The sequence below is a fragment of the Alligator sinensis genome, unplaced genomic scaffold (genome assembly GCF_000455745.1).
Source record: "Alligator sinensis unplaced genomic scaffold, ASM45574v1 scaffold573_1, whole genome shotgun sequence".
In the NCBI taxonomy this organism is placed as follows: domain Eukaryota; kingdom Metazoa; phylum Chordata; order Crocodylia; family Alligatoridae; genus Alligator; species Alligator sinensis.
The window spans coordinates 2,611,454-2,637,277 of record NW_005841877.1 but is presented as its reverse complement, the minus strand read 5'-3'; the positions used below and the strand labels follow the sequence as shown (position 1 = coordinate 2,637,277).

Sequence of the window (25,824 nt, the reverse complement as noted above, 5' to 3'; positions counted from 1 at the left end):
GAAATATTTTCCACCAGTACACAGTGAACAGATGCAATAAAGATTTTATTCGTTGCAATATTTTGGATTGATGCTACAAAAGAACAAAACAATTGTATTTCTAATTCAAGAGGCTGAGATAGAGTACTACCGGTTAGATTTTGTGTTGGAGGTATAGGGGAAAGAAAATATTTCATGCCATGCACGTCGTCCCTATTTTAAAGTCAGAGTCACTGTACCAGATGAGTCTACCACAAAAACATTTGGCTAGATTAAGTATCAACACATGATCAACACATCAAAGAGCTACTCAACACAGCTCACAAAGACTTTCTCATGGACCCAGAGGGACAGCCTTCCATCTTCAGCTCCCTTTGTGCAAAAATGAAGTTTATTTCCTACCTATGGGGACTTTTTACCATCTTGTACCATCTACACTTTTCCCAGAGCCTGATGAAGGGACTTCGATCCTGAAAGCTTGCAGAAAAGGACAATTTTGTTGCCATTTTCCAGTTGATCTAATAAAAGGTATCATTTTGGAACTCAAAGTTCTAGTTTTGTGTATGTCTTTTTGTCTCAGACCAACACGGCTACCAAGTACACCCATGTCACTATCTGTAATTTAAAAAAAAGGTACTTTCTTACACAAAATTTAAATGTGGCAGGCTCCTAAAGCATGTTCTAGTTCCAGTCAAGGAATTACATGCAGGAATTACAAGGAATTACTGTGAAGCCAATTAAAGTGTCATTTTTTTCTCTTCCCAGGAGGAGAAAAAAATCTGAATTGCAAAGAATTCAAGATATTCATTTGACTACACAAATGCAAACTTCACAGCACCTATTGGTACAGAGCTCCTTCTTTTGTAGTAATCTGCAGACAATTCTAGTTATCAAAGAGCAAATTAAATTTCCTCAAAAATGTAGATTGAGCAACTTTCCCTCATGATTTGTTTTCTTTGTTTTTTTAAAAATTGTGAAACCCTTGAAATATTTCTGATACCTTGCTAGTGGAGTAAGTGTTCCCAAGTGTTGGCCTTCAAATTTTGATTTCACAATATGAAAATTACTCTCAGATATTTTGTGTACAAGATGTGGAGCATGGTCTTGAACAGATAGTAAAATTAGGATAAGAAAAACAGAAGCATAAACATGTTATGCATAAACACATATACAGTTAACCTAGGTAAGCTGTGGAAGAGGGAATATAGCTAGAAATATAAATACTTCAGATAGAGACAGAGAACTATTTATTTCAGAGTTAATGTGCATGGACATTTACCTTTAACTCCTATAAACAGGTTGTATTTTGATTATATAGTTTAAAGAAAATTGAATATGTCCAATTTATGTCTATTAACTAAATAAGTGAATTCATTCATCTACATTTGCAACTATTAAAATGGGATTAGTTGTTTTTTTCTGCTTTGATCTAAACACATCACTAGACAGTGCCAGACCCAGGAATAGCATGAGAACCTTCCCCTCCCCCTCATTAATTTTACATCTTTTTTTTGACGAATTAAGCCAGAGTTTACAATTATAGGCTCAGCATTAATCATTCACTACTCCCTCCAGTTCTGTAATCCACAGGTTTAAATGGATGCTGAAAAATTAGAGAAGGTTTAGAAAAGGGGTTTGCAGAATGTATAGCCCACCGGCTTCAAAGCCCACAAAACATTTTTACACATCTTGCAAAGAAACTTTTGTCCATCCTTGACAGAACCAGTTCCTTAGCATGGCTGTAGTCATTATCTCTTCAGTGGTAACATACTGAAAAAACCCATCAGCAGTCTTGTGATTCTCCTTACAACATTCTGTACCTATAAAGCTATGTTACATCTATTAAGCATACAGGTTTGTATTGCGGAGACCAAGACATAACAGCATCTAAACTTAAAAGTAAGGGAATTGACTACTGAGGCAGATTACCAGAGGATGAATACCTCAAGGTATTTCTAAAAAGCATGATTTAACTGAACCATGAATTCAGGTGAAGGTCCATGGGCTTTGTTACAAAAATGGTCAGCAGTGATCATGAGAATACCTGTTTGCAGAGAAACTCACAAGTCCTCTAGCAAGGGCTTGTATTCTTTTATTTTTACAGATAAACTATCAGTATTCTATTCAAGTGACCCAGATTGAGGGGAAAAAACTGTTTCAGGTCACATTAAGTAGCTTTCTACAGTATCCATTTCATATATATGCACTTCTCATAGATTTCAGGGTCAGAAGCGACCTCAAGTTTCCAGGCCCCCTGCCCCTGGGCAGGAAGGAGTGCTGGTGTCAGATGACCCCAGCCAGGTGTTTGTCCAGTCTCCTCCCTTGGAAGCCCATTCCAGATTCTGGTAACCTTTATCATTAAGTTCTTCCTAATGTCTAATCTGAATCTGCTCTCCATTTATGGCCACTGTTTCTAGATACTCCAAGGGGCACCTTGGTAAACAGAGTATCTCCTATGCCTTGCTGCCCCCTGAACAAATTTGTAGATGCCGACCAGATCCCCTCTCAGCCTTCTCTTACAGAGGCTGAAGAGATCCAGGTGCCTCAATCTCTCCTCATGGGACCTTTCCTGCAGGCCCCTAACCACATGAGTGGTCCTACTTTGGACCCTCTCAAGGTTACCCACATCCCTCTTGAAGTGCAGTGCCCAAAACTAGACACAGTACTCCAGCTGCGGCCTTACCAATGCCGTATAGAGGGGAAGTATCACCTCCTTAGACCTGTTCGTGATGCACCTGTTAGTGCATGATAGAGTGCTGTTACTTCTATTGATTACTTTGTCACATTGTCAACTCCCTTTCTGCTGCTGTGCTGCTTAGAAGGTCATCCCCCAATCTGTATGTGTGTTGGTGATTCCTTCTCTCTAGGTGCAGCACTCTGCACTTATCTTTGTTGAACTGCATCCTATTTTGTTCTGCTCACCTTTACAGCCTGTCCAAATCTGCCTGGATCTGTTCCCTACCTTCCAATGTGTCCACCTTGCCCCATAATTTGGTGTCATCTGCGAATTTGGACAGTGTGCTCTCCACGCCCTCATCCAAATCACTGATGAAGATATTGAACAGCACTGGCCCAAGGACCAAGCCCTGAGGGACACCACTGCCCACATCTTTCCAAGTCGATACTGATCTGTTCACCACCACTCTCTGGGTGCGTCCCATTAGCCAATTTGCCACCCACCTAACAGTGTAATCCTCTCAGTTACAACCGCTTAGTTTTTGTTTATAAGAATGGGATGGGACACCGTATCAAAAGCTTTTTTAAAATCAAATATATGACACCCACCTCGACTCCTGCATCTAAGCAGTTTGTTTCATAAAATGAAACAAAGCTAGTTAGGCAGGATCTACCTGCTATGAATCTATGTTGGTTGCCCTTCAGCATTATTTTTCCTGCTGGACTCCCACAGATGTAATCCTTAACAATTTTTTCAAAGGTTTTCCCAAGGATAGAGGTGAGACTAACTGGTCTATAGTTGTCTGTGTCCTCTCTCCTCCCCTTTTTGAAAACAGGGACCACATTAGCCCTTTTCCAGTCCTCTGGGACTTGTCCTGAGCGCCATGAGTTTTCAAACAGCCTTGCCAGTGGTTCTGCTATGACACTTGTTAATTCCCTCAGCACCCTCGGATGAAAATCATCTGGGCCTACTGACTTGAACATATCAAGCCCCTCTAAGTGTCCCTTCACTAGGTTGGTGCTAACCATTGGTGGGCCAGTGAACCTCTTATGCCCGTCTACAGTCCAATTTGGAGATATGCCTACATCTGTGTTCAGGAATATTGATACAAAGAACTCAATGAATAGCTCAGCTTTGTCCTTCCTATCTTTCACTAATTGCCCTATGTTACCGTGCACTTTCTTTTTGCTTCCTATACAACTGAAAAGGACTTTTTGTTATCTTTAATATCTGTTGCCAGCCTGAGTTCCATTGCTGCCTTTGCCTTTCTAACTAAGTCCCTGCGAGTGCAAGCCAAGCAGGTATATTCCTTCTTGGTGGACACCCCCTGCTTCCATAGTCTGTATGCCTCTTTCTCCATCCTTAGACTTTCCTGGTTAAGGTCACCCATGACAACCATATCCAGTGAGCACACTGCCTCTGAGAGCTGCCTTGAGAATTCCAGGTCTAGCTCATCCTCCTGGTATGGCAGCCTGTAATAGACTTCCACTACCAAGTCCCTTTCACCCCAACCCCCTTGTATTTTGACCCATAGTACCTCAATACAGACACACGTGTGTATATATTAGCCAACTGTCCGTCAGAGTGATGGAGTGGGGTGGGTGGGCAGAGACAGAGCACAGCCACCCACTGCCCTGCTCTGCTGTCACTTTGCCTCCGGGCCAGTGCACCGCGCCCCCCTCCTCCCCCTGGCACTGCTGCCTCCCAGGCACAGGGAAGGGGGGAAAGCTTGCATGCAGTGGCCACAGCCACCACCTAGCTCCCCACGCTGCCACCGCTGCACGTCCAGCCACAGGCAACCCCCACATCCCCCACCCTGGCTGTTCTCAGGGCCCGGCAGTGGGGCACTGTCCCTGTTCCCCACCTCCCCTTCCCACTTCCCTCCGTGTCCTCCCCGCCACCTCCCTTTCCCTGCCGGCTTTTGTTGGGGCCCTGTGGCGGTAGCGACGCCGGAGCGGGGGGGCGAGGCCAGCGCTGCACTGCCAGCACCCCGCACTGCCACCTCCAAGCAGCCAGGCCAGGGGGTGGGGGGGAGGCCACTGGCACAGCAAGTGGTGCTAGCCTCGCCACCCTGCTCCATCCCCGTCATCATGGCGGTGCCCTGCCATCCCAGTCCATCCTTGCTGTTATCCGCCAAGACTGATTGCGGGGGGTGGGCAGGGACGGAGTACCACCACCCAGCACCCCGCAGTGCCACTGCTCCACCTCCGGCCCCATGCGTCCCACTCCCACCCCCGGCCCTGTGCACCAGAGCAGTGGGGCAAGGCTAGCGCTGCACTACCAGCACCCTGCATTGCTGACGCTTCCAAGAAGCAAACGGGGAGGGGTAAGGCCAGCAGTGCCGTCTTCACCCCTCTGCTCTGGCCCTGCTGGGGGACGGTGCCACCATGACAGCAGGGACAGAGAAGTGGGGGCAGGCCAGGCTGGCCTCTCCCGCTTGCTCCAGCGTTCAGTTGCTGCCACCTTCAGGGAGCAGGGCCAGGGAGGCAAGGCCAACGTTGCTGGCCTCGCCTCGCCTCCCTGCTCTGTTCCCACTGTCACAGTGGCGTTCTACCATGTTGCTGCCATCTCTTGTCCAGAACGCTGTTGGACAACTCTGATTGGTTGTTTCAGACAACCAGAGTGCAAATAAAGCATTATGGATAGACAGACAGATGGACAGACAAAGGCTTTTGTAATATTTTACACACACACACACACACACACACACACACACACACACAGTAACATTCCTGTTATCCGGCACAAGTGGGGAATGGAGGGTGCTGGTAACCTAAAAATGTGTTACCTGAGGCATGGGAGTTTCCGGCCAGATGCAGAGCAGGGGGGTGGCAGCAGCCGCATACAGAACGGTGGTGGTGGTTGGAGGCAGCCGCATGCAAGCTTCTTCTCCCTCCCCTCCACCCCGCATGCAGCCGGCTGGCCAGAAATTCCAGTGTTCTGGTTATTCAAAAGCCAGATAACAGATGTATGCATGCATGCATGCAAAATAGGTAAAGTAAGTGATTTCATATACATACGCACATACATATATACAGTAAAAGCTCCATTAACCGGCACCTTACGAGCTGGCATGCTCTATTAACCAGCATGCCGGCTTGTAAGGTAAACTGAAACCAAAAGTGCCCATTGTGGCACTTCCGATTTCTCCAAGCCCCCACGGCCTGAGGCAAAGCAGCCTGCACTGCCGAGCTCCCACGGCCCGGGGCATAGCAGGCTGCACGGGACTCATGTCCCTGTCCCTCAGGGGCCATGGGGGGGTGGCAATGCAGTGGGAGGGGCGGTGATACCCTGGACGCAGCAGGAGAAGCGACGGCACGAACAGGCAAAGACGCCTGTTCAACCGGCATATTTTGTTATCTGGCACCCCGCATTCTCCATGGGTGCCAGATAACAAAGCTTTTACTGTACACACACTTTTTTTTTTTGTACCACTTGCTGGTAACGTGGTAATGTTCTTATGCTTTTATAGATATAATTTTGAAAAACAATTCAGAAACATTTGGCAGTAGATATCAGCTGTATTTTTTTCTGAAGTAACCCCCTGTGAATACAAGGGTTTACAAAGTATCTGGGGGGTATATGTTGACAGCAAACAGCTGCATGGGACCACTGAGGTGCTCCAACTGTTTGCTATGGCTTTTATTTCAAAGAACATCACTCCACTGATAAGCTGTGCTGGACTGCTGACTAGCTCCAGCTGACTGGAGAAGCGGTACCTTTTGAAGTAAAAGCTCCAGTAAACAGTTGAGTGTTTGAAGAATTCTTAGTTCAGCAACTTTCTGCAAAGTAAAGTTTGCAAACCACACAGATACGAATAACCCAGGTTCTACTTCTGTCTGCTTGTAGGATGGAGGCCTTAACTGAAATTAGTAAGGCTACTCACATGCTTTAAGTGAAGAACATCCTGGGTTGCAAGACCAGGGCCCAGTGCTTGATATGAAAAACAACAGCTGTTAGTATAAATTTATTTTTATTTCAAAACTGACACACTTAATCTTGGAAAAGCGGTCACTTCTTGGAATAAGAGACCAGTAAGATAATGAGAAGCTACACCATATGATATAGAATTATCATCAATTTATACTTGTCATTTTGCTTCCAAAAAGGCAAACTTAAGTCCTGTTTGCTATCACTGAGGAACAAATCACACACAAATAAGAGAACTCTCCATTTTCTGACCGAATCCTAGTTCAGAAATCCCTAGTTATATTAGTTTCTGTTGGAAGAGATATTATGCTTAGGGCAGGAGATGAGTATGACTAGGTTGCTTAATATTTACTGACTTTTAATGGTAAACAAAATATCCTTATATAGGATTTGTATAAAAGTTAAGATATTAGCCATGTGAGTGTGCGTGCCAACAGGGGGTCTGAATTCATTCAAAATTCTCTTAACTATTGAAGTAAGACTAGCAGGGGACTCAGCAATACATGAATTTAATTAGAATAAATTCTGGTAACATTATCTATTAAGGTATTAACATGAAAAGAACTGTGCTGAGTTCAGGTAACTGAGCACCAGGGCACATGCAGATAGGTTAAATGCAGATAGGGCAGGAGTGGGCAATTATTTTGGGCGGAGGGCCACTTACTGAGTTGTGGCAAGCCATTGAGGGCTGCATGACGGACAGACAGGGGCAAATAAATATTAATTTAAAAAAAATTTAGGGGTCCTGCAGGCCGGATAGAATGGCCTGGCGGGCTGCATTTGACCCGTGGGCCACATTTTGCCCACCCCCGAGATAGGGCCTTTAAGCTTTTTCTTGAAAAATGATTAATTTTTCTACATGGAGCATCTGTATTATTCTTCAAAACTTTTGTTAACAAAGTTGCAAGCTTTTGGCTGCCTGCAAATCTACTTTGTTCAGCAGACTATTACAACAACAATAATAATAATAATAGTAAAATAAATAAATAAACAAAATCTATTTTTATCCACATCCAGGAAGGAATTGCAGATTTCCCATTCAAAAAACTTGAACAGAAGTACTGTAGAGAATGAAATTCACCATAAATGCAGATTTATTTTACTCAAAAGACAAAGATATTTGAATCTCAAACTAAAGGAGACAGTTATTAATACAAACTAGAAACTGCAGTCTGATCTTAATTATAAACTTTACCTGGATGATTACTGCAATATTTGATAACATGCCTTGGCTTTTTAACATGCATCTGTTCATTATTTAGACATAATGAATTCACTTGTTGGATGTAAGACTATTTACTACATTTGACCCTTTCCAGGTACTGAATACTCTTCAACTGGCATAAATTCAATGGATTCTGAAGAGTGCCATTCTTTGTTGGATGCTTTGTGACATGCAGATAATGCTAGTCTTTCATTAAGGTTAAGAACTTCCTTGTGGCATAACAGTTCTAAGTTTTAGAGAACTCTGCTAATTGTATATTCTTTAACAAGTGACATCTTCAATAAATGAGGACATAGAGCACCTTGCAAGATCAGTATCTAAGGCAAAAAGCCTGTAGTTGAATTCGCATAAGCAAACTCTTGTTACTTCACACACACTGCACTATGGCCTTATCTTCTTTAAGTTACAACTCAAGTACTGCCCTATCCTTAATTTTAATCCACATATGGAAAGGTTTCAACTCAAACAGGCAAGTTCAGAAGTGAAAAAGATCCAGCATGTGGAGCCCTATCAACTGTGCTGCAGTACAGCCCGTGGGTCTCAGACTGGACCAGCCAGCCACATACACCACAGGATACAAGGGAAAGTCTGGTGCGCCTGGTGCAGAGGACTGCGGCCAGGGCGTGCTCCACACAGGGCCCAGGGGTGGGAACGTGCAGGGTCAGTCCAGGGCTCCTGCACCAAACCAGCCCATGCTGGGCCAGTCTGCAGGCTGATGCAAGGGCCAAATGAGTTTAACACGCCGGGGTTAGTTGCTAAAGCTGGGATTTAGCACAGTTTGTCAGCTGCCTACATTAACGTATCAGCAGCGTTTAGAAGCAGTGATGTGGGTTTTTCAGAAAAATTTTAATTGGAAAATTTTCTGGAAAATTATTTGACTTATATTTAGTAAACAAAACTAAAAATGTATCCGCACATTAATTTTATGCCCTAATAGCCACAAGTACTTGAACTGAAAATATTTGATTAGGCAAAAAATTAAATACAGCACACCTAATGTGGTTTAAATGTTATATTCCAACAAATTCAAAGCTTTACGTGAAAAATATTATTTTTATTGGAATACTTGTAAAAATGTCAAGGACAATACACACTAGCATGTACTTCTCTTACATTGTTTGTTTAAATTTAAGAAAAAAACCGAAGGCACAGAAAACTGCTGACAGACTAATTTTAGCACACCCAAAAAACTGCATGATATGCTGTGCTTTGGTTTTGATTTGACCTGCACAGCTAATTAGGTGAATTCATAACTTGATTTTTGGTTTGGATTATGCGAGTGCATTTATCCTCCTGTTTACAAATCAATAAAAGATATATGTACTCTCTCTCACAGTTCCCAGGGATAATCACCTGAAAAAACATTAATTACAACTTTAAAACTGCCATGCTTGCCTAATATTGTATTGGCATCCATTCATTGTTACGAATGAATTTTCTGAAACCATGTATTTTTAGAAATGGAAAATTTCCCAAGGAAAAATAAAGCACTGGAAAATTTTCCGTTTGGGAAAATTCTCCGCCCCACATTTGTTTATAAATTATAATTTCACTGATTATCACCAAACACTCCCTCAATATCCATGAATGACAAGCTCCTTACCAATTTACTATAAAAGTCAGATTTATGCAAAGTACCATATCCCCCTGAAAGAGTCAAGTGCCATACCAAAGTACAATTCCAGCTGGACACAACACCAAGTGTTATTTCACAGAATGACCTCTCAGGTGGGCTACATGAACTGAAGAAAAGTACTCACATTAATCCTACCATGAAAATGCATCGTAACTCAAACTGAAATGCTGAAAGTCTTGCAGTATTTAAGATCAACATCCTAACCAAAAATACACATGAATGCAATTGAGCATGGAAAGTTTTATTCCAAAAGGATTTTTCTCAGAACACGAAAATGTTATTATGGGATAGAAATAGTAACTATACCGAGTCATCCTCAAGCTTTGGCTAGCATTAGCACTAACCCAAAAGAAAACTGAAGCCAGCCTCTAAAATCACTTGCTATTTATTTATGATCTTTATTTATTTATTTTTACTTGCAAGGAACTATGACCCCCTCCCCCGGTCAACTACTTGGCCCCTGATGATCAGTCAAGCATCATGGCTAATTTTAACTGCTGAGATTGGCAACTCTTGTTAAAGACTAATTATATTTAAAAGGACTCATAATTATAAAGAATAAATGAATAATTTAATTATTAATAATTTGATAACTCTTAATGGTTAAGTGATGTGTTTTATTAATCAGGTCTTCTTTATAGCTTTATAGCATTGCAAGAGGCCTCACTAATTACCATGTCAACATCAGGTCTCAACTTTTTCCTGCTTTTGAAAACAGAAACGAAGGGGCTACATCAACAAGAACCTGTGTAAATCTTTTTTTTTTTTTGTAAAATAATGAGTAGTGTCAGGTTAAATGCTATTTTGAAATGAAGACATTTTACTTAGATTAGAAACAGCTGTAATTAATTACTTTAAACAATTTTTAAAATCTTATTTAAAAAAAATGCTCTATTACTTCACTTAGAAAAGACTCAATTTAAGAGTATGAGCCAAGTCTTTCCGGTCAACATCCCTTAAAAAAAAAACAAACAAAAAAAAGTCCCTTAAGTTTCACTTATACAAAAATCTACCTTAATTATATTACAGAATCTGAAAACGAGGGGAAGTGGGGTTTGTTTCTTTGGCTTTTTTTTTTTTTAATTTCCTTTGGCTAAGCATTTCTCCATAACCCAGTGCTGTCTGTAACCCATGGATCACATTCAGCTCCTGGACTCCCAATTCAGGTCCTGCTCCCCACAATCATTGTAGCTGCTGCTGCCACCACTGGAGTCCTCCCCCTCCTCTGGCTTTCCACTGTCTGCCCTGCCCCTGGAACAGAGCCAAGGTAGTTTGTAGCCTGGAGTCAAAGGGACCCAGGGATCCTGTGCAGTAGAGTGGGTGCTGGCACAGTACAGCAGAGTTGCATTCACTATGTGATGTAGTGCCAAGAAAATGGAAGGGAATATGGCGCAGTATGACAGGGTGCTCAGGAAACAGCGGGACAGGCCTGGTCTTATGAGAGGCATGCAGCCTGTGAGCCCCAGCTATGCAAGAGTTGGATAGCTCTGCTTTAACCTGTAAGTAAAATAGGGTTACTAACACTAAGAACTCAATTTTGAGTTTCTTTAATAAATATGTATAAATAGATTAAATAAAACTGAAAAGTAATTATATTATAGTTTTCCAGTTGCCAATATTTCTAAATAGGCTAAAACCTTCCTGGTTTTATCAACTGCAAGATGCACCTGTTTTAAAAGAGTATATATACTAAGAATGATTGGTTATGAAATTATGATCGAAGCCATTCATCTGTTGTCAAAATAATTCCTGGGAAAGGAGTACGGACTTGCTTCTGCAAATTCTTATTCAAGCAAGTAACAGTTTGAAGAATCAGACCCTAAAATTATCCTACTGTTAATTCATTGGAAAACAGTCATTTAAAGCAAGAGTGTATGACGTGACTAACATCACAGATAACACCACTTGCACATAAAAAAATCCCAGGTAGCACATTCAAAGTTATCTAAAATGTGGCCTACACAGCTCCAGAACCTAACCTGAACCTCAGATTTAAGGAAAAATTGTGAAGTTTTTTTGGTTTTTTTAATTAGCTGATATTTTTAAATTTCAGTTTTGATGGAGCACTCCTCCCATTGCATCGCCTAATGTCAGACAAAGGGCTAGACTCTTGTGTAGGTCACACCCATATTTATTATTCACCTCATCCCTTCTATAATTTACTCCTTTTTATGTCAGTTAGGCATGGCTCCCGGTGTTCCTGATCAAGCTGTAAACACAGCTCTGTGTGCGAGGAAAACATGGACAGTCTCTGAATAAAAATAATATTTCTAGTTCCAAATAAGACACAGAGCAAGTTACTTCCTGTAAATTATAGCACTGTTTACAAGCACTAATTTAAATGAGAACTGTGACACTTTGCACTGTTTTTTCTTAATTTATTAACCTTTTTTGTACCCACTCCAAAATGTTCAGTTCCTTGTCTGCTTTAAAATACCTAGCCAGCAGCTTTCATGAGCAAAATCAGATGTTTGTTGTGCTACTGGAGATCCAGGGTGTAGTTTGTAGTCATTTCCAACCTACAGTACACTATCATAGGAAGTGCAAAAATACATGGATATCTGTTAGAGCGGATTGACTAAAAGCTAGACGCTTTAAGAAACACAGTCCTGCAATATGCAAATCACACAGCACAGCACATCTGCTTAACAGTATTTGAGAAAGGAAGGTTCTGACTGTCATTCAGTCTTATTATGCTATGGGGAAAGGGAAGCACCTCCATCAATCCTCTTCAGAGCTAGATTCATCCTCCTCATCAGAGAGTTCAGCAACAGGAAAGCGGAGGATGGCTGCCACCCCTGTCAACTGGCCAAGCTGCTCCCCAGACACGTGGAGGCTGGAGAAGATGCGCACTGTGCCCATGTTCTCTTTCACGCTATCTACCAGTTTCACATATCGGCTACGTGTAGCTACATCCTGGTGTCTGAACAGCTCATCACTGATCAAGAGAGTATCAATGGCCATGGCCTCATTGGCCTTCTCCACATGCTTGAGACCATAAAAAGCCCGGTCAGGCTCATGCTGTAGCATCTTGTAGAAGTCATCTAAAGCTTTGACCTCGCCAGCTGCCTTGGTGTCAGAGAGACGATTGGCTACTGCTGGGTCACAAAGGGCTTCCTTCAGCGCATATTTATGTCCAGAGGATGAGTGGACCTATAATAAAAGTTAAACAGGAAGATAAAATAGGATCACTTAGTTGATCAGCCAGACCCAAAATACGTTTTCCATCATTTACTGTATTTTCAGATGCTTACATCTGATACAGTGTGCCTTTAAAACAAAAAAGATTGTTACTATCCTTTTCCTAAAGGGGTACTTTTTGAGTAAATGAAGGGGGAAAAAAATACTTCCTCCATTCAAAATTAGTTCTAAATGCTAAACTCTTGAAAACAAGTATATGGCCAACAACAAAACAAAACAAAAACCAAAACCCTACAGAATCTGCACTTCTGCTAGATTCAAAAAAGTTTCCTTTTCTTTTCCCTGCAACTTTGCCTGTGAACGTATAGAGAAGACATTATGAAAGTAGAGAGAAGACATTCTAGACCGGGGTTGGCAATGTTTTTGGCCAGAGTGCCAAAAACACTTCAAACTTGACCCAATGTCTCGACTTGGTGTGCCAGGGGCAGATGGTGGGGGACCTGTGAGGGGTCAGATCCTCATTGCTGGCAGCAGGTGCACAAGCGTCTCCAGGCAGAGAGCAGCGAACACGCTAGGGTTACGCTGCCCCAACCTCTCCCTGATGTGTGCCTGGAGGTGTGCGTGTAGCTGCTGCTGCCACAGAATGTGGCCAGGGCTCAATACCCTCGTGCAGCTGTTTGCCATCTCCCTGCCACAGCCAGCCTGGGCTCTGGGAAGCTGCAGACAGCTGCATCGAGGCCCTGGCACAGGCTCTGTGGCAGAGGCTGTATGTGCACCTCCGGGTGGATGGCAGTGGAGGGGCTGCAGTTGTGTTGCCCTGGCCCCCTCCCTACCATTTGTCCCAAGGTCTGTGTGCAGCTGCCACCACCATAGAGCCAGTACTAGTACTGGTGCTCTGGACCCAAGTGAAGCTATCTGTAGCCTCCCAGCTGCCTGCCACAGTCGAACTGGGCTCTGGGCAGCTGCTGCCTGCCAGGGAGCCCAGGCTGCTTCCAGCAGGGCTTGCAGCCTCCTAGCTGCCTGCTGCAAGCAGCCCGGGCTCTGTGGCTGGTGGCAGCTGCCCAGAGCCTGGGTCGGCTATGGCATGTCCAACAAAATGGCTTTGCATGCCATTCTGTGGCATGTGCGCTAGGGGTTGCAGCCCCCTGTTCTACGCTACCAGAAAACACATCGCACATGTCTGCACAGGCAGGACGTGCATTTCTGAAAAAACAACTGGACTCTGTCCCTCAAATTGATGGGGGGGGCACTCTCTGTTCTCCCACTTACATGAAATAGAAATGAATACAGGTCCATTAAACTACAGAGTGATTTAATATGCCTGAGGCTACCAAGTCTGTGCCCCAGAAATCACAGGAACCCCCAGAACTTGAAAGCCTGATTTTGGATTGGAGGCCTGCTTAACTCAAAATGTGTTAATGCATCTTTAACAAACCCAGAGCTAATAAAAGCTGTTTTCTCCACCCTCCCAATGAAAAAAAAAATAGGTAAGACACGAGCAGTACATGAAACCTTAAGACTGCCCAAACAAAATCCAAGACAGAAAAAAATGATCAGTAGCATCTTAACTCAGACATGCCAGATAAGATGCTAACAGAATTGTTTGTAAAAGTGACCTAGTTTACCTCACATTCAGGGTATATTACATAGGCCATATCCAGGCAAATGTTGTTGAAGACAATTAATAACTTTTTGTAGGTTGCACTGGGGGGTAAGGACAGAAAGGGGGGTGTTAAGCAAGGGAGGAGCCTTCAGGTATCTGTAGTATCTGGTCCATCTAGACTTACAAGGCTCAAATGAAAAGGTATTGTTGGTTCTTGGCCCATAATTTAAGCTCAATTAAGAACAAAATTAAAATCAATTAAAAGACTTTTTCTGAGGTTCACCTTGCTGACACCCACCCCGCCCCGTTTCCTGCGTCCTGTCGCTTCTGCCCCTTGCCGGACCCCGCAGCTCTGAGGGGGACGGGACTCCTTTACCTGCAGGAACTTGCTGCGGTTCTCCAGCAGCAGCTTGTTGTCGGTCTTGACGGCCTGCTGGAACATGTAGTCACAGAACTGCTCCCGCACGAAGCCCGGGCTGGCCACCAGCACGCACTTGACCACCTCGAAGTTGATGTGGCGCTGGATGGCCTGCGCCACCTGGTCGTAGAAGCGCTCCAGCGCCCGGTCGTGCTGGGCGCAGCTGCCCCGGCGCTTGCGGGGGATGTTGACCTCCACCTTGGCGCGGGTTAGCGTCATGCTGGGCGTGACAAGGCAGACGTGGGCCAGCCCCTCCTGCATGACCACGGCAGCCACGTCGGCGCTCCAGGCTGGGTCGCAGGCCTGTTCGATGCGCTCCAGCACCACGCTGTCCCACTGCTTCTTGGCCAGCGTGAACTGGCGGTTGGGCTCCAGCTCGATGGTGTGGTAGGCACCCATCTTGACGTACTCGTTCTCCTGAATGTTGGTGCCCTTGACGCGCAGCTGGCAGGCCTGCGAGTCGAAGTCGATGGTCTCCACGCACAGCGTGAGCGTGGTGCGCACGCGGTTGCTGCCCACGCTGCCCGTGGCCGACTCGGTCTGCACCTTGCGGATGGTGGAGGCGCGCAGGCTGTCGCCCGGCCGCAGCAGGTTGTACGCGTGCCACATGTCCTCGGGCTCCTCGGGCATCAGCGTCACCTGCCCCGCGTTGTCCTTCTCGATGCTCTTCCGCAACAGTTTCATCTTGCCCGGCCCCGGCCCCGGCCCCGGCCCCGCGCAGCGAGCTCAGGAGGCGCCCGCGGGCCTTCGGGCCGCGCCTGCGCACTAGCTGTAGCCAGGCGGAAGCGGCTGACACCAGCCCCTTGCCCAGCTATGCTACGTCAACAGAGCTAGCCTCGCGCATGCGTACACGGCGATGCGGCGCAGCGCGGGCGTAAGGGAAGTTTCCCCCAAAGCGTGGATACGGTGGCCGGGAAGGCTCACGGCAACCTCAGCGCGTGCGTGTTGGAGAATGTGAGCGCACGCCGCTGCCCCCTTGGCGCTGGCACTAGGTGCGGCCCTCCCGGAGTGGGGCGGGGCGCGGCGGGGCGGGGGCTCCTGTCCTGCCCCGCCCCAGGCACGCGTGGCTGAGCTGAGCTGCGGGCCCGCGGGCAGTGCTAGGAGCCGCTCCGTGCAGGGCGCTGGTGAAAAAAAAAACCAGACTGTTTTCCTAACTTGGTGTTAAAAAAACCCACCCCAGCCCCTCGCTGCGCGCCATTCAGAGTCGTGCTTCCAAACCTTGGCTCTTGAAGCAGCTGCTCGGTTTTCAGACTTGAAATATTTTTTAAAGACAGTTGATAAAACACTTTCAGAAGCTAAACAGCCGCAAGTCAGCCTCCTTTTGTGGACATGAAATTTGGGTTGCCGACTTTGTTTGACTATTTTGGGAGGTCTCATTACATGACATAATGACATTGATGACTTTACAACACAAAGCACATGCACATAACTATTACATTGAACAACCCCCACCCCCCATCCCAACCCCACTGGACTACTGTATATATCAGATTCAACATGTAATGTGTATTTTAGTGACTTTTCTATCATGTATCTCCCAGGTGACTCTCAGCAGTCTCCTGGGGATCTGTGTCCAGTTCCTGGAGACGCCAGGGCAGTCCTGGAGGGTTGGCAGCCCAACTTGAAATACCCCATCAATATCTAAACTTAGCGACTGATGCTGCCCTCCGCTTCTTCCTGATAAATATTAATGAAATAGTCCTCATTTCATTCAGACAGAGGAGAATCATTGACTTCCATCAAGGCAAAAACACCCGTAGCTAGATCCTACAAACCCTTTCCCAAACGAATAGCCGCCGCCCTAATAGAAACTGGAACTGGAAGCTCTCTAAATATTGTGTTGTTTTGGGTGATGTACAGGAATAAATATTTTAGAGGTGTTACAAACCTGCAAGCCTTACCTTGCATCTGGCCACTTATTAAAAACAATACAGTGATTAAAAGTCAAATAATAAAGCATTAAAAATTATGATAAGGAATGCCTAGCACAGTTGCTGCAAAGGGACATGGTTTTACAGGCACAGAATTCTCCTTTTGTATCATTAAAGTTGTGGATAAAAAAGCTGCTGGACCATTTATTTATATTTCTGAAAGACCATTAACATAGACCAGCACAAGGAGTTAGAAGCAACTAAATAGACAACGTACTATTTTGAAGAAGCAAGTTATTATTACCATGGTTCAAAACCTGGTTAGGAGACAGAAAAGATAGGATTAAAGGGTCAGTTTTCATCACGGTAAAAATGAATATCAGGATAATCAATACTCTGTACTAGGTTGTGTTTTAATAACCTAGTATAATATTTAATATTTCTAATATATTTAATAGTTACTAAAATATGGAAAGGGCGTAAGTTAAGAAAAAGCACTATTTGCAGATGGTAGCACTGGAATGATGTAGCCAAGATGGTCCAGGAAATATGCAAGAGGCAAGGATTACTGTGGCTGATATATTTTATTGGATCAATTTGAAGATAACAGCTATTTAGGGCTGTCAGAACCAGAAAGGATGATGGGGGACTTCAGTAAGAACCAAAGCTGGGTGAAAGTGCAATATGGTAGCAAAAGACCTTTTGGACTGAAAAATTCAAAACAAGGCACATTTCAAGGAAAAAGCGTAAACTATTAGTATAGGAGATCCTAAATTAACCTGAACTGCTCAGGAAGGGGACCTGGTTATAACTGTACATAGAGAGCTAATGAAGACTGCTGTTCAATAGGAAGCTGCAGTCAAAAAAGTAAATGAAGTGCTGGAATGCATAAGGATGGAGAACCATAAAGTATAATAATGCCATTCTATAAACTAATGGCGCTGCCTCATTTGGAATATTGTGTGCAGAAGTGGACGTTTCTCTTCAAAAAGCATGTTGCACAATTAGAAGGCGTTTAGAAAAAGGTAGTGAGAGGAATTATTAGTGGAATGGAAAAACTCATGTATACTGAGAGACTGATAAGGATTTGAATAATTTAGAAAGGAAACAGCTATATGGGGGCATGATAAAGATACATAAAATAATGAATTGTATATGAAAAAATAGACTGGGGGCTATTTTTCTCCCTGATAATAAACAAGCAAGGGTAAAATTAAATGGTGGCAAATTCAGAAGAGGAAACTTTTTCTTACATAACATATAATATGGCTTCCACAGTCACTGCTACAGCAAAGCCCTAAGGTCAAGAATATAAGGAGATTCAAAAAGAGTTTAGAGAGTTACATAAGAAATTATTCAGTGTAATAATCTTTTTATGTGACAAGAAAAGTTCTGAAAGTGACAGGAAACTTTACATTCCAGAGGAAAAGCCAATTTTAACTAATAGAGATCCAACTGAGACCTAATGTGACATCTCCTGTGAACTTTATACCCCTTCTTTTGAAAGAGCTAGTGCTGACTGTCAGAGATAGGACACTACTAAATGGGCATTAGGTCTGATTCAGTATTGCAGCTCCTAAGTTCCTAAAATGGAGACCATAAATGATACACAGGCAAAGACAGGTGTGGCAGATATTTAGTGGGCTTGCATAGTGATGTCTAAGGCCCCATTTTTGTAAATAGATGCATGTTCAGTTCTATTACTATGAATAGTCACATACATGATTGGGATTACTTGTTAGAGTAAAATAAAATGCGCACAAAATTTATTGTAGATCATCTCTTTGCTATCCTAAAATATACAAGCTATGTAAAATATGAGGTTTTTTTCTTAGAAGTTTTCCTTTTCCTGGTAGCATTTTTCTAAATCTGAAGATGATGGTGCATCTTACTCTCTTGTATTGCTTCTGCATTCCCTTTTCCCTGTTGAGATCCAACACAATTAACTGTGGTTGTTCAGTGTTCAAGAGGCTGACTTCCTTTTTCAAGCAAATAACCACAACAAGCTATACAAATTAGGAACAATGATCTATAAATATGGTTTATAGCTACTTTAAACTTTAAGTATGCCATCTATTATTAACGAGGCAACTGTCAACTTTATAACAACACTTCCAGCTGAAAATTTTGTACTTGTTCATTAACATGTGGCTACTACATGTTGCCATTCATTTAACTGCAAGAGAATACGAGCCCCTGGAGATGGAAGTGTCATATTAGTAAATTTGGGAGCCAGAGAGCTGAGCTGACTGCATTATAAACTCAGCCCTAGGTCTAGCAAAGCTAATGAGACTTTGGCTTCAGTAGAGCAGGACTGAACCCTAAACACAAGAAGATACTTCTTATTGTTAATTACCTAAAACTAGATATAGGCAAGAAATTTTGAGGGGTGCTATCTTTTATTGGACCAACTGCATGTTTGGAATAAAGTTAGACAAGCTTTCAAATGCAAGACATTATTTATCAGGAAGAATGCTGAAAAATGTCTTGCATTCAGAAGCTTGTCTAACTTTATTCCAATCATGCAGCTAGTCCAATAGAAGATAGCACCCCCCAAAACACTTTGCCTCTCACATAATTCCTGGACCATCATGGCTACAACATCACTCTAACACTAATAAAACTGTATGTATTTTAGTACCTAATCCTGTACATTTCTGCTATCTTACTTTAATTCTCAAATAACTGTTATGGGTACAATATAACGGCTCTTGCTATAGGAATATAAGAACAACAGTTTCTGTAGCTGTTTAATTTTTGTCCTGGATGATTAATGCACCTTTTTTTCTTTCTAAAAGTAGCAATATAGCACCTTCTTTCAGAAACTCAAAAGGCAGTGTAGCAGGATGTGGTTGGGCCTCATATTAGCACCTTCCTCTGGTCCTCTACTCCTGTCTATCTGGTCCCTGAGCCCTTCTCCCTCACTTTCCTGCCATGCCTTTGCTGTTTCTAAAATAAGTGACCAGGACCCATGGGGACTCACTGATCAAGGTCCTACTACTCTTTTTTCTTATCTTAATATTTAATGCCTTAAAGTCTGTATTCATGATTTCCAACACCCCTACAGCCACGCCCATGCCTCGCAGGTGTCAACAATCAGTCATTTTGATGGGCTCTTGGCCCCAAGTCCAATTTCTTGCTTCTTCAGGCCCTTTTATCTTCAGGTTCTGTCCTTTTTGGGTGCTGACCGCTGGCCCTGTCTCTGTTACTGCTAGGCACAGGGCACTTGGCCCTGGCTTATTTTTGCAGCTTGGGCCCACCCCAGCAGGCTCCAGCCTCTCTGTGCCTCTCAGGCACTACAAAGACCTCAACATCTGACCTTTCTAGTCTCTTCCTGGTCCTCAAGTAAGAAAACAAACTGAAAGTCCAGGTGCTGCTTGAACATAACACGCACCTGCCTTGCAGCTCAAAAGGGAAAAAAGTATGTTGTTTCTTTAACTTATACAGCCCCAGGGTCAGGCAGTTCTACAGCTGGCAGTAAAACTAGCCAGTCTAGTACAGCAAATGAAACCCACCCAGGTAACCCACCCCTGGTGGCTTCTCACTACCCTGCGCCCAAAAGTCCAGTCCCCTACTGGATTCCTCAGCACACTCTCTTTCCCCACTCCTTGGAGAGGGCTTAGTTCCTCCATAGGCCTTCTCTATGAGGCACCCTGCTTTCCATTCCTCTGCTCCCTGCTTCCCACGAAGCCTTTTCGCTCTTCCCATTATCACCTGTGGACCTTCACTTCCCAGTCTCTAGGTGTTAGTCTTTCTGATTACTAATGAATTTGCAGCTCCTTTCTGCCACCTGCTCCCTGGATAGCATTTCTTACCTCACCTGCTTTTTTACTTGCCCAGTGGCCATTACAATGGGTTTAATCCTATTGTACCAGGGAGTCTCCCATTGTACCTGTTCTTTAACATGGAACGACATGTTGCCACTCATTTAATTGGGAGAGAGTATGAGCCCCTGGAGATGGAAGTGTCATATTAGTAAATGTGGGAACCAGAGAGCTGAGATGACTGCACTATAAACTTTGTCTTAGGTCCTCCAGCTCCCTGGTACAGGCAGTATAAGACAAAAGAAAGGCATCTACAGTGCGTTAGCACATGCTTTTCTGTGGTTTCCTCTCTTTGTAAGAATATGTGTCTTGTCACCAAATGTCATCCAGATCTTAATCTTTAGTCAAAGGAAAACAGCAGCACCCACCTCATTTCTCAGTGCCCACCCTAGATAGCATCTGTGTGGGGAGCAGCTAGCAGAAAAAGAATACAGTCAAAGCTGTAGAAATAGGACAAAAGACACTGTGGCCATGTCTACAGGAGATGTTGACCAATACCCAATACCACTGTGCGGTAGCATCACAAAAAAGGTGTTCTTCGGTGTGACTGCGCAGTAACTTGGCCTACTGTGCAGTCATTTAGTACTTGCTTATGCAAGTACTAAATGACTGCACAGTAATGACTGCACTGTCAGCATCTCATGTAGACATGGCTTGCAAGCTGTGACCAGATATTGCTTCAAATGATGTGAACTCCCATCATTCTGGGGAAGGAATGGGGTCTCTGAATGGGAAAGGTATGGAGTCTGCTGCTGAGAAGGAGTAAAAGAAGAAGTGCTGCAAGCAGGAGAAAAGGAATAGACAAGAAGGAAAAATGGGATGAGAAAAAGAAGGGATGGGATAAATGCGTTATATCTCTTTTGCTCATCCTGTGTGTGTATCTCTTATTTGCATGTATTTTGGATGAGGCCTGCATTTGCACGTCTTGCACATGAGAGCTGGATTTTTTTTTGCTTGCTCTTTAGTCACTAGTGTAATACACATGATTATTATTAAGTAATAAATCTTTTGTGGAGAAAGTTCCAGGAGGTAAAAGAGTCAGAAGCTAAGTAAAAAAAAGGACATTTAGAGATAGAAGGATAATGAACAGGTTGAGGAAGTTTAGGGAATTTATTCCTTTTATCTTTCTTGCATAGGCTCATAAAAAGAAAAAAAAGCCTCAAGAAATATTCTAGTTCAACCCTCTGCACGGTTGCAGCATCAAGCAGACATATCTCCACAGCACAGATGTTTGTGCAACCTGTTCTGAAAATTTTCCAGTGATGGGTACTGAGATTTTACAACATTGCATGGCAGACTGTTTCATTCTAACAGCTAGAAATATTTTCCTAATAGCCAACCCCAGATCCAAACAAATTAAATTAATTTCTTCCTGTTCTTCCCTTATGGGCATGGAGAACAGTCGATCACAGTTTGCTTAATAACAACCTGTTATGCACTGGAAGAATGCTATCACGTTCTCTTTTCTAGACCAGCAAAACCTTTCCTCAAAGCTCATGTTTCCTAAAACTCTTACTGTTTTTGTTGTTCTCCTCAAGACTCTCTCCAATTTATCAACAGCTTTCTGAAAGCATAGTGCCCAAAAGAGTATACCATACTTAGCTGAAGCCTCTTTAGCACTGAGCACAGCAGAATATCTCCCATATATTGTCTACTAAACTTCCATTAATACCTCCCAGAATGAGATTTGTCTTTTTTTGCAACAGCATCACATTGCTGATTCACATTTACTCTATGATCCACTATAATCCATAGATCTTTTTCTGCCATAAAGCTATTCTCAAATTTAGTATTTATGCATTTGATCTCTCCTTCTTAAGTATAGCACGTGTACTTATTCAGTTTTATCTTGCTGATTTCAGAACACATCTTCAATTTGTTAAGATCATTTTGAATCTTGCTCTTATCCCCTGGAAGACATGCCACTGCTCCTAGCTTTATGTCATCTATAATTTTGACAAATACACTCTCTCTACTCCATCATCCAAAGCATTAAATAAAATCTGGAATAGAACCAACTAGACCTTGTTTCCTGTTTGAAATGCCCTCTCTTTCTTCTCTTTATTCATTGTTGCTGAATTATTTGTAGTTGATACAAATGTTAACTTTATGGGAAGGGAGTCTGAAAGTGGTTGCAATTGTTGTATACCATCCCTTTAAAAAGAAATACCAGCATAACTCACACAAAAGCAGGTACTGACATTTGGAAGAGGATCATATAATAACATTTTAGAAAATACAGTAACAACAACAACAACAAGAGGAAGGTAATGTAAATCTACAAAGCACTTCCTGTGAACTGCCTAGTAAACCTACATTACTCCAACAGAGCATGTCTCCACATGAGTCCCACCTGTTCTTTCCTCCAGAACACTCTCAAAGTATGGACAAAGACTACAAAACACTTCATGTACTATATCTTGTTTTTTCCTACTCCCTGGCTCCATATATTTTGATGATTCCTGTATCCTTATTTATTATTTAATTTCAGACATTCTCAGACTTTAGGCTGGCCCAGAACCAGTCAGAAAATAGTACCCAAGGGAGCCAGACTTCAGCACTTACACATGTTCGCACTTCCATTTCCTTGAATCTCGCTTATACAAAATACACATACTTCAGCACAACTCCAACCCACAACATTTACTGTCCATATTTGCACGGCTTTGTTTTGCCAAAGCAGCAACCCCCTCACCCCCAACAGCAGAACATCCTTAAATGGAAATGGGCTGCCCTATCCCCAGACTAACTCCTCTCGCCTATCTTACTCCAGAGCAGCTAACATCCCCCCTGCACAGCCTGCACGATCAGAAAGCAAAGGGGAGACACTTCCCGTGAATGTTATTACCCACATTTCCCCTCCAGCCACTTTCAATATCAGTGTTTCTTTACTCCTATCCATCCTGCTCTTGCGCACTAGTTTTCTGAGTCACTCAGCGAGGAAGCTGAGCGCTCCAGAGCTGTCCCAGCCTGGGGCACTGCGAGAAGAGGGAGGTTTCCAGGGGACCAGGAGGGCAGATGCCATTCCCAGAGCAGCATCTTCCCGACAGATCGGGGGCACGGGAGGAGAGACAAAGGATGTTCGCTCACCTGTCAGAGTCCAGCACGAGGCAGCGACACCTGGGTTTCTGCCGCGGAAGGGCCGGGAGCCCATGGCTGCAGGGGGAGCGCGCGGGGCAGCAGACCGCCGGGGCGAGCCTCCTCCCGGCGCCGGCCCAGGGAGCGCAGCTCGGGGCGCTGCTGCCGCCGTTGCCTTGATGTCTGCCTCTGCAGCAGCGGCAGCCGCCGGGTTAGGCATTTCCTGTTTGTTGGTAGCAGTTTTTCTGCACATCGAGAGCTAGCCCCCCTCCCCGCGCCCTCCCCCTAGCCCAAATGGTCTCGGAGCCTTTGAAACCCCCACGTGGCAGGAGCCCGGCCGGAGACATGGACAAATAAAGGCAGAGCGCGGCGGCGGGGCCCGGGCAGAGCGAGCCCGCGAGGCTGGCGCGCCGCAACCCTTACAGGGGCATCGGCGGGGCCGGGGCATAACGACTAGGTGTCTCTCCTGGGCCGGGGGAGCGGGGCTTGGCTCGGGGAGCCAGGGGGGCCTCGGCTCCCCCGCCGCGCCCGCTCCCCCAGCCCGCGACTCGTCTGCAGGGGGCTGCGTCGCTCTCGCCGGGCTGCTCCTTGCGGGGCCGTATTTTCACTTGCGGTAACTTTCCCCGGCTCCCGAGCGCTCTGCCTGCTCGGCACAGGAGCGACCTTCCCTGCCGCGGTCAGGCTTTCACGAGGGAATCGCTGCCTGAGTCACGTAGGGGCTGTCAGGCAGGCCGGGCCCCGGGAAGTTGGCCGCCAGGTGCCCCTGGCCGCGGAGAGCCACTGGCCCTTGCAAGGTGGTTCTCCTTCCCTGCCACAGCCATGCCCCTGGACGCTGCGGGCTGCAGAACCCGGGGAGCCAAATGACTGGGGCAAGAAAAGGCCGGTCAGACACACGCTTGTCTCAAGTACTTGGAGATGTTGTGGGTTAGTAGTGAATCCTCCTCCCCTTATTGAGCTGGGGCAAGGATTTTAGTGAATAATCAGAAGTTCGTGGAATTTTCTTCTGTTCCTCTGAGGCTAAGAAAAAAGGTGGCTCATGGCCACCAGCAAGAGCTTAAATGTGTTTTCTATTTTTGTCTTAAGCCAGTGGTGGCCTTAGGGCTGTTGGGGCCCTGGGCAAGAGAGTCATTTGGGGCCCCTTAGAGACATAAGTTGAAGAAAGAACAACATTTTTAATAAGTTGAAGAAAGAGAGAAAGAGGGGGAATTAGATAAATAGTCCAGTGTTAACATGCAAATAGAGCCACTTCCTTGCAGAAACTTCACCCTCCAAAAATGTGTTGCAAATTTTGTTGCACACTTTAGGGGCCCCTGGGCAGTCGCCTGGTTTGCCCTCCCCTAAGGCCGCTACTGCTTAAACCTTATGAGGAAATGCTAAATGTACTCTCATATGTGGCAGCCTGGACAAAGGCTCTTTTTCAGAGGACATGGCATATACTTAGAGCAGTCCTGTTCCTGCAAAGATTTAGGCACGTGAATTCATTTAATCACATTCTAAAAGCTGTGATTTTTTTTCTAACGGACCTACTCCTGATGCATAAAGTTAAACAAGTAAATATGTCTTTGCTGGTCTTATCATTAGCAGTACTCATGAAAGGCCAAGAATAACTGTTTCTTCAGACAAAAGATATGCTTAAACCAATGAAAAATTCAAGCAATTGAGAAGCTAGCCTATGAATACATATATTGAATATTTGAATATTTTTCCAAATGAATAATTCAATATTTTTCCAAATGAAATCTCCCCTAAATTTCTGAAAAAAATGACTTCACACATTTTATGTGACCCAAATATTTTTCTTTTTATTCCCGTATCGTTAAACAGATACATTTGAAAGAGCATATCTCCCCTTTAAATATACTGAGAGGTTTCTTTCAGTTGTGAAACAAAGTGCTCCAGTGTCAGCTTTCCAAAAGAAAAAAAAAAGGGAAAGTACAGGAAAAAATGTCATTTCAAATATTTCTATACTGAGCGTGATCTTTTGCACATGTTTAGGGTATATATATAGTGGGTGGAACTAACTACATGCTTGAGGTCAGAAATAACCTTTCTTGATGGCAGGATTATTCATTCTTGCTTACAGATTATCATTAGCACTATTCTAATATTCTAATAACCTAAGTCTGTCTGTCTGTTTGTCAATAACACTTTATTTGCACTCTAATTGGTTGATGGAAACAGCCAATCAGAGTGCTCCAAGCTTGGAGCAGCGCCACCATGATTCCAAAGCTGCGCCAAGGACTGGACAGAGGCAGAACAGCGGCAGCACGGGGCGCTAGGTGGCAGCACTCCATCCCAGCCCCCCACCCCCCGTCATTCTTGACAGGCAATTGGCTCGTTTATTTAAATTACTGTAGTATCCAGTGCGTAGTTGGGAACAGTATACTAGACTAGATGGGTCACTGGATTGATCCAGCATAGTAATGCTTATCTTCTTGTAAG

General features: G+C 44.2%; 2 protein-coding genes across 4 annotated transcripts in view; both read right to left on the bottom strand.

Moving 5' to 3' along the window:
- ITGA1 (integrin subunit alpha 1) overlaps positions 1 to 24,035 on the bottom strand; it is a 133,850-nt gene extending 109,815 nt beyond the window's left edge. For 2 of the 3 annotated variants that reach the window (XM_025196132.1, XM_025196131.1), the window contains exon 1: positions 23,395 to 24,035. Coding sequence is in view for 2 of the 3 variants with exons in the window: in XM_025196131.1 (XP_025051916.1) it covers positions 23,395 to 23,635 (241 nt within the window). In the remaining variant the exon portion in view is untranslated. The remainder of the gene's footprint in view (positions 1 to 23,394) is intronic. The other variant, XM_006017278.3, reaches the window with a different exon arrangement.
- On the bottom strand, positions 10,051 to 15,439 carry PELO (pelota mRNA surveillance and ribosome rescue factor). Its single transcript, XM_006017276.3, has 2 exons — positions 14,568 to 15,439; positions 10,051 to 12,600 (listed from the first exon to the last, which is right to left on the bottom strand). Exons 1-2 carry the CDS (start codon positions 15,291 to 15,293, stop codon positions 12,169 to 12,171), a joined length of 1,158 nt encoding a protein of 385 aa, XP_006017338.1. The 5' UTR covers positions 15,294 to 15,439; the 3' UTR covers positions 10,051 to 12,168.
- Positions 24,036 to 25,824: the final 1,789 nt, after the last annotated feature.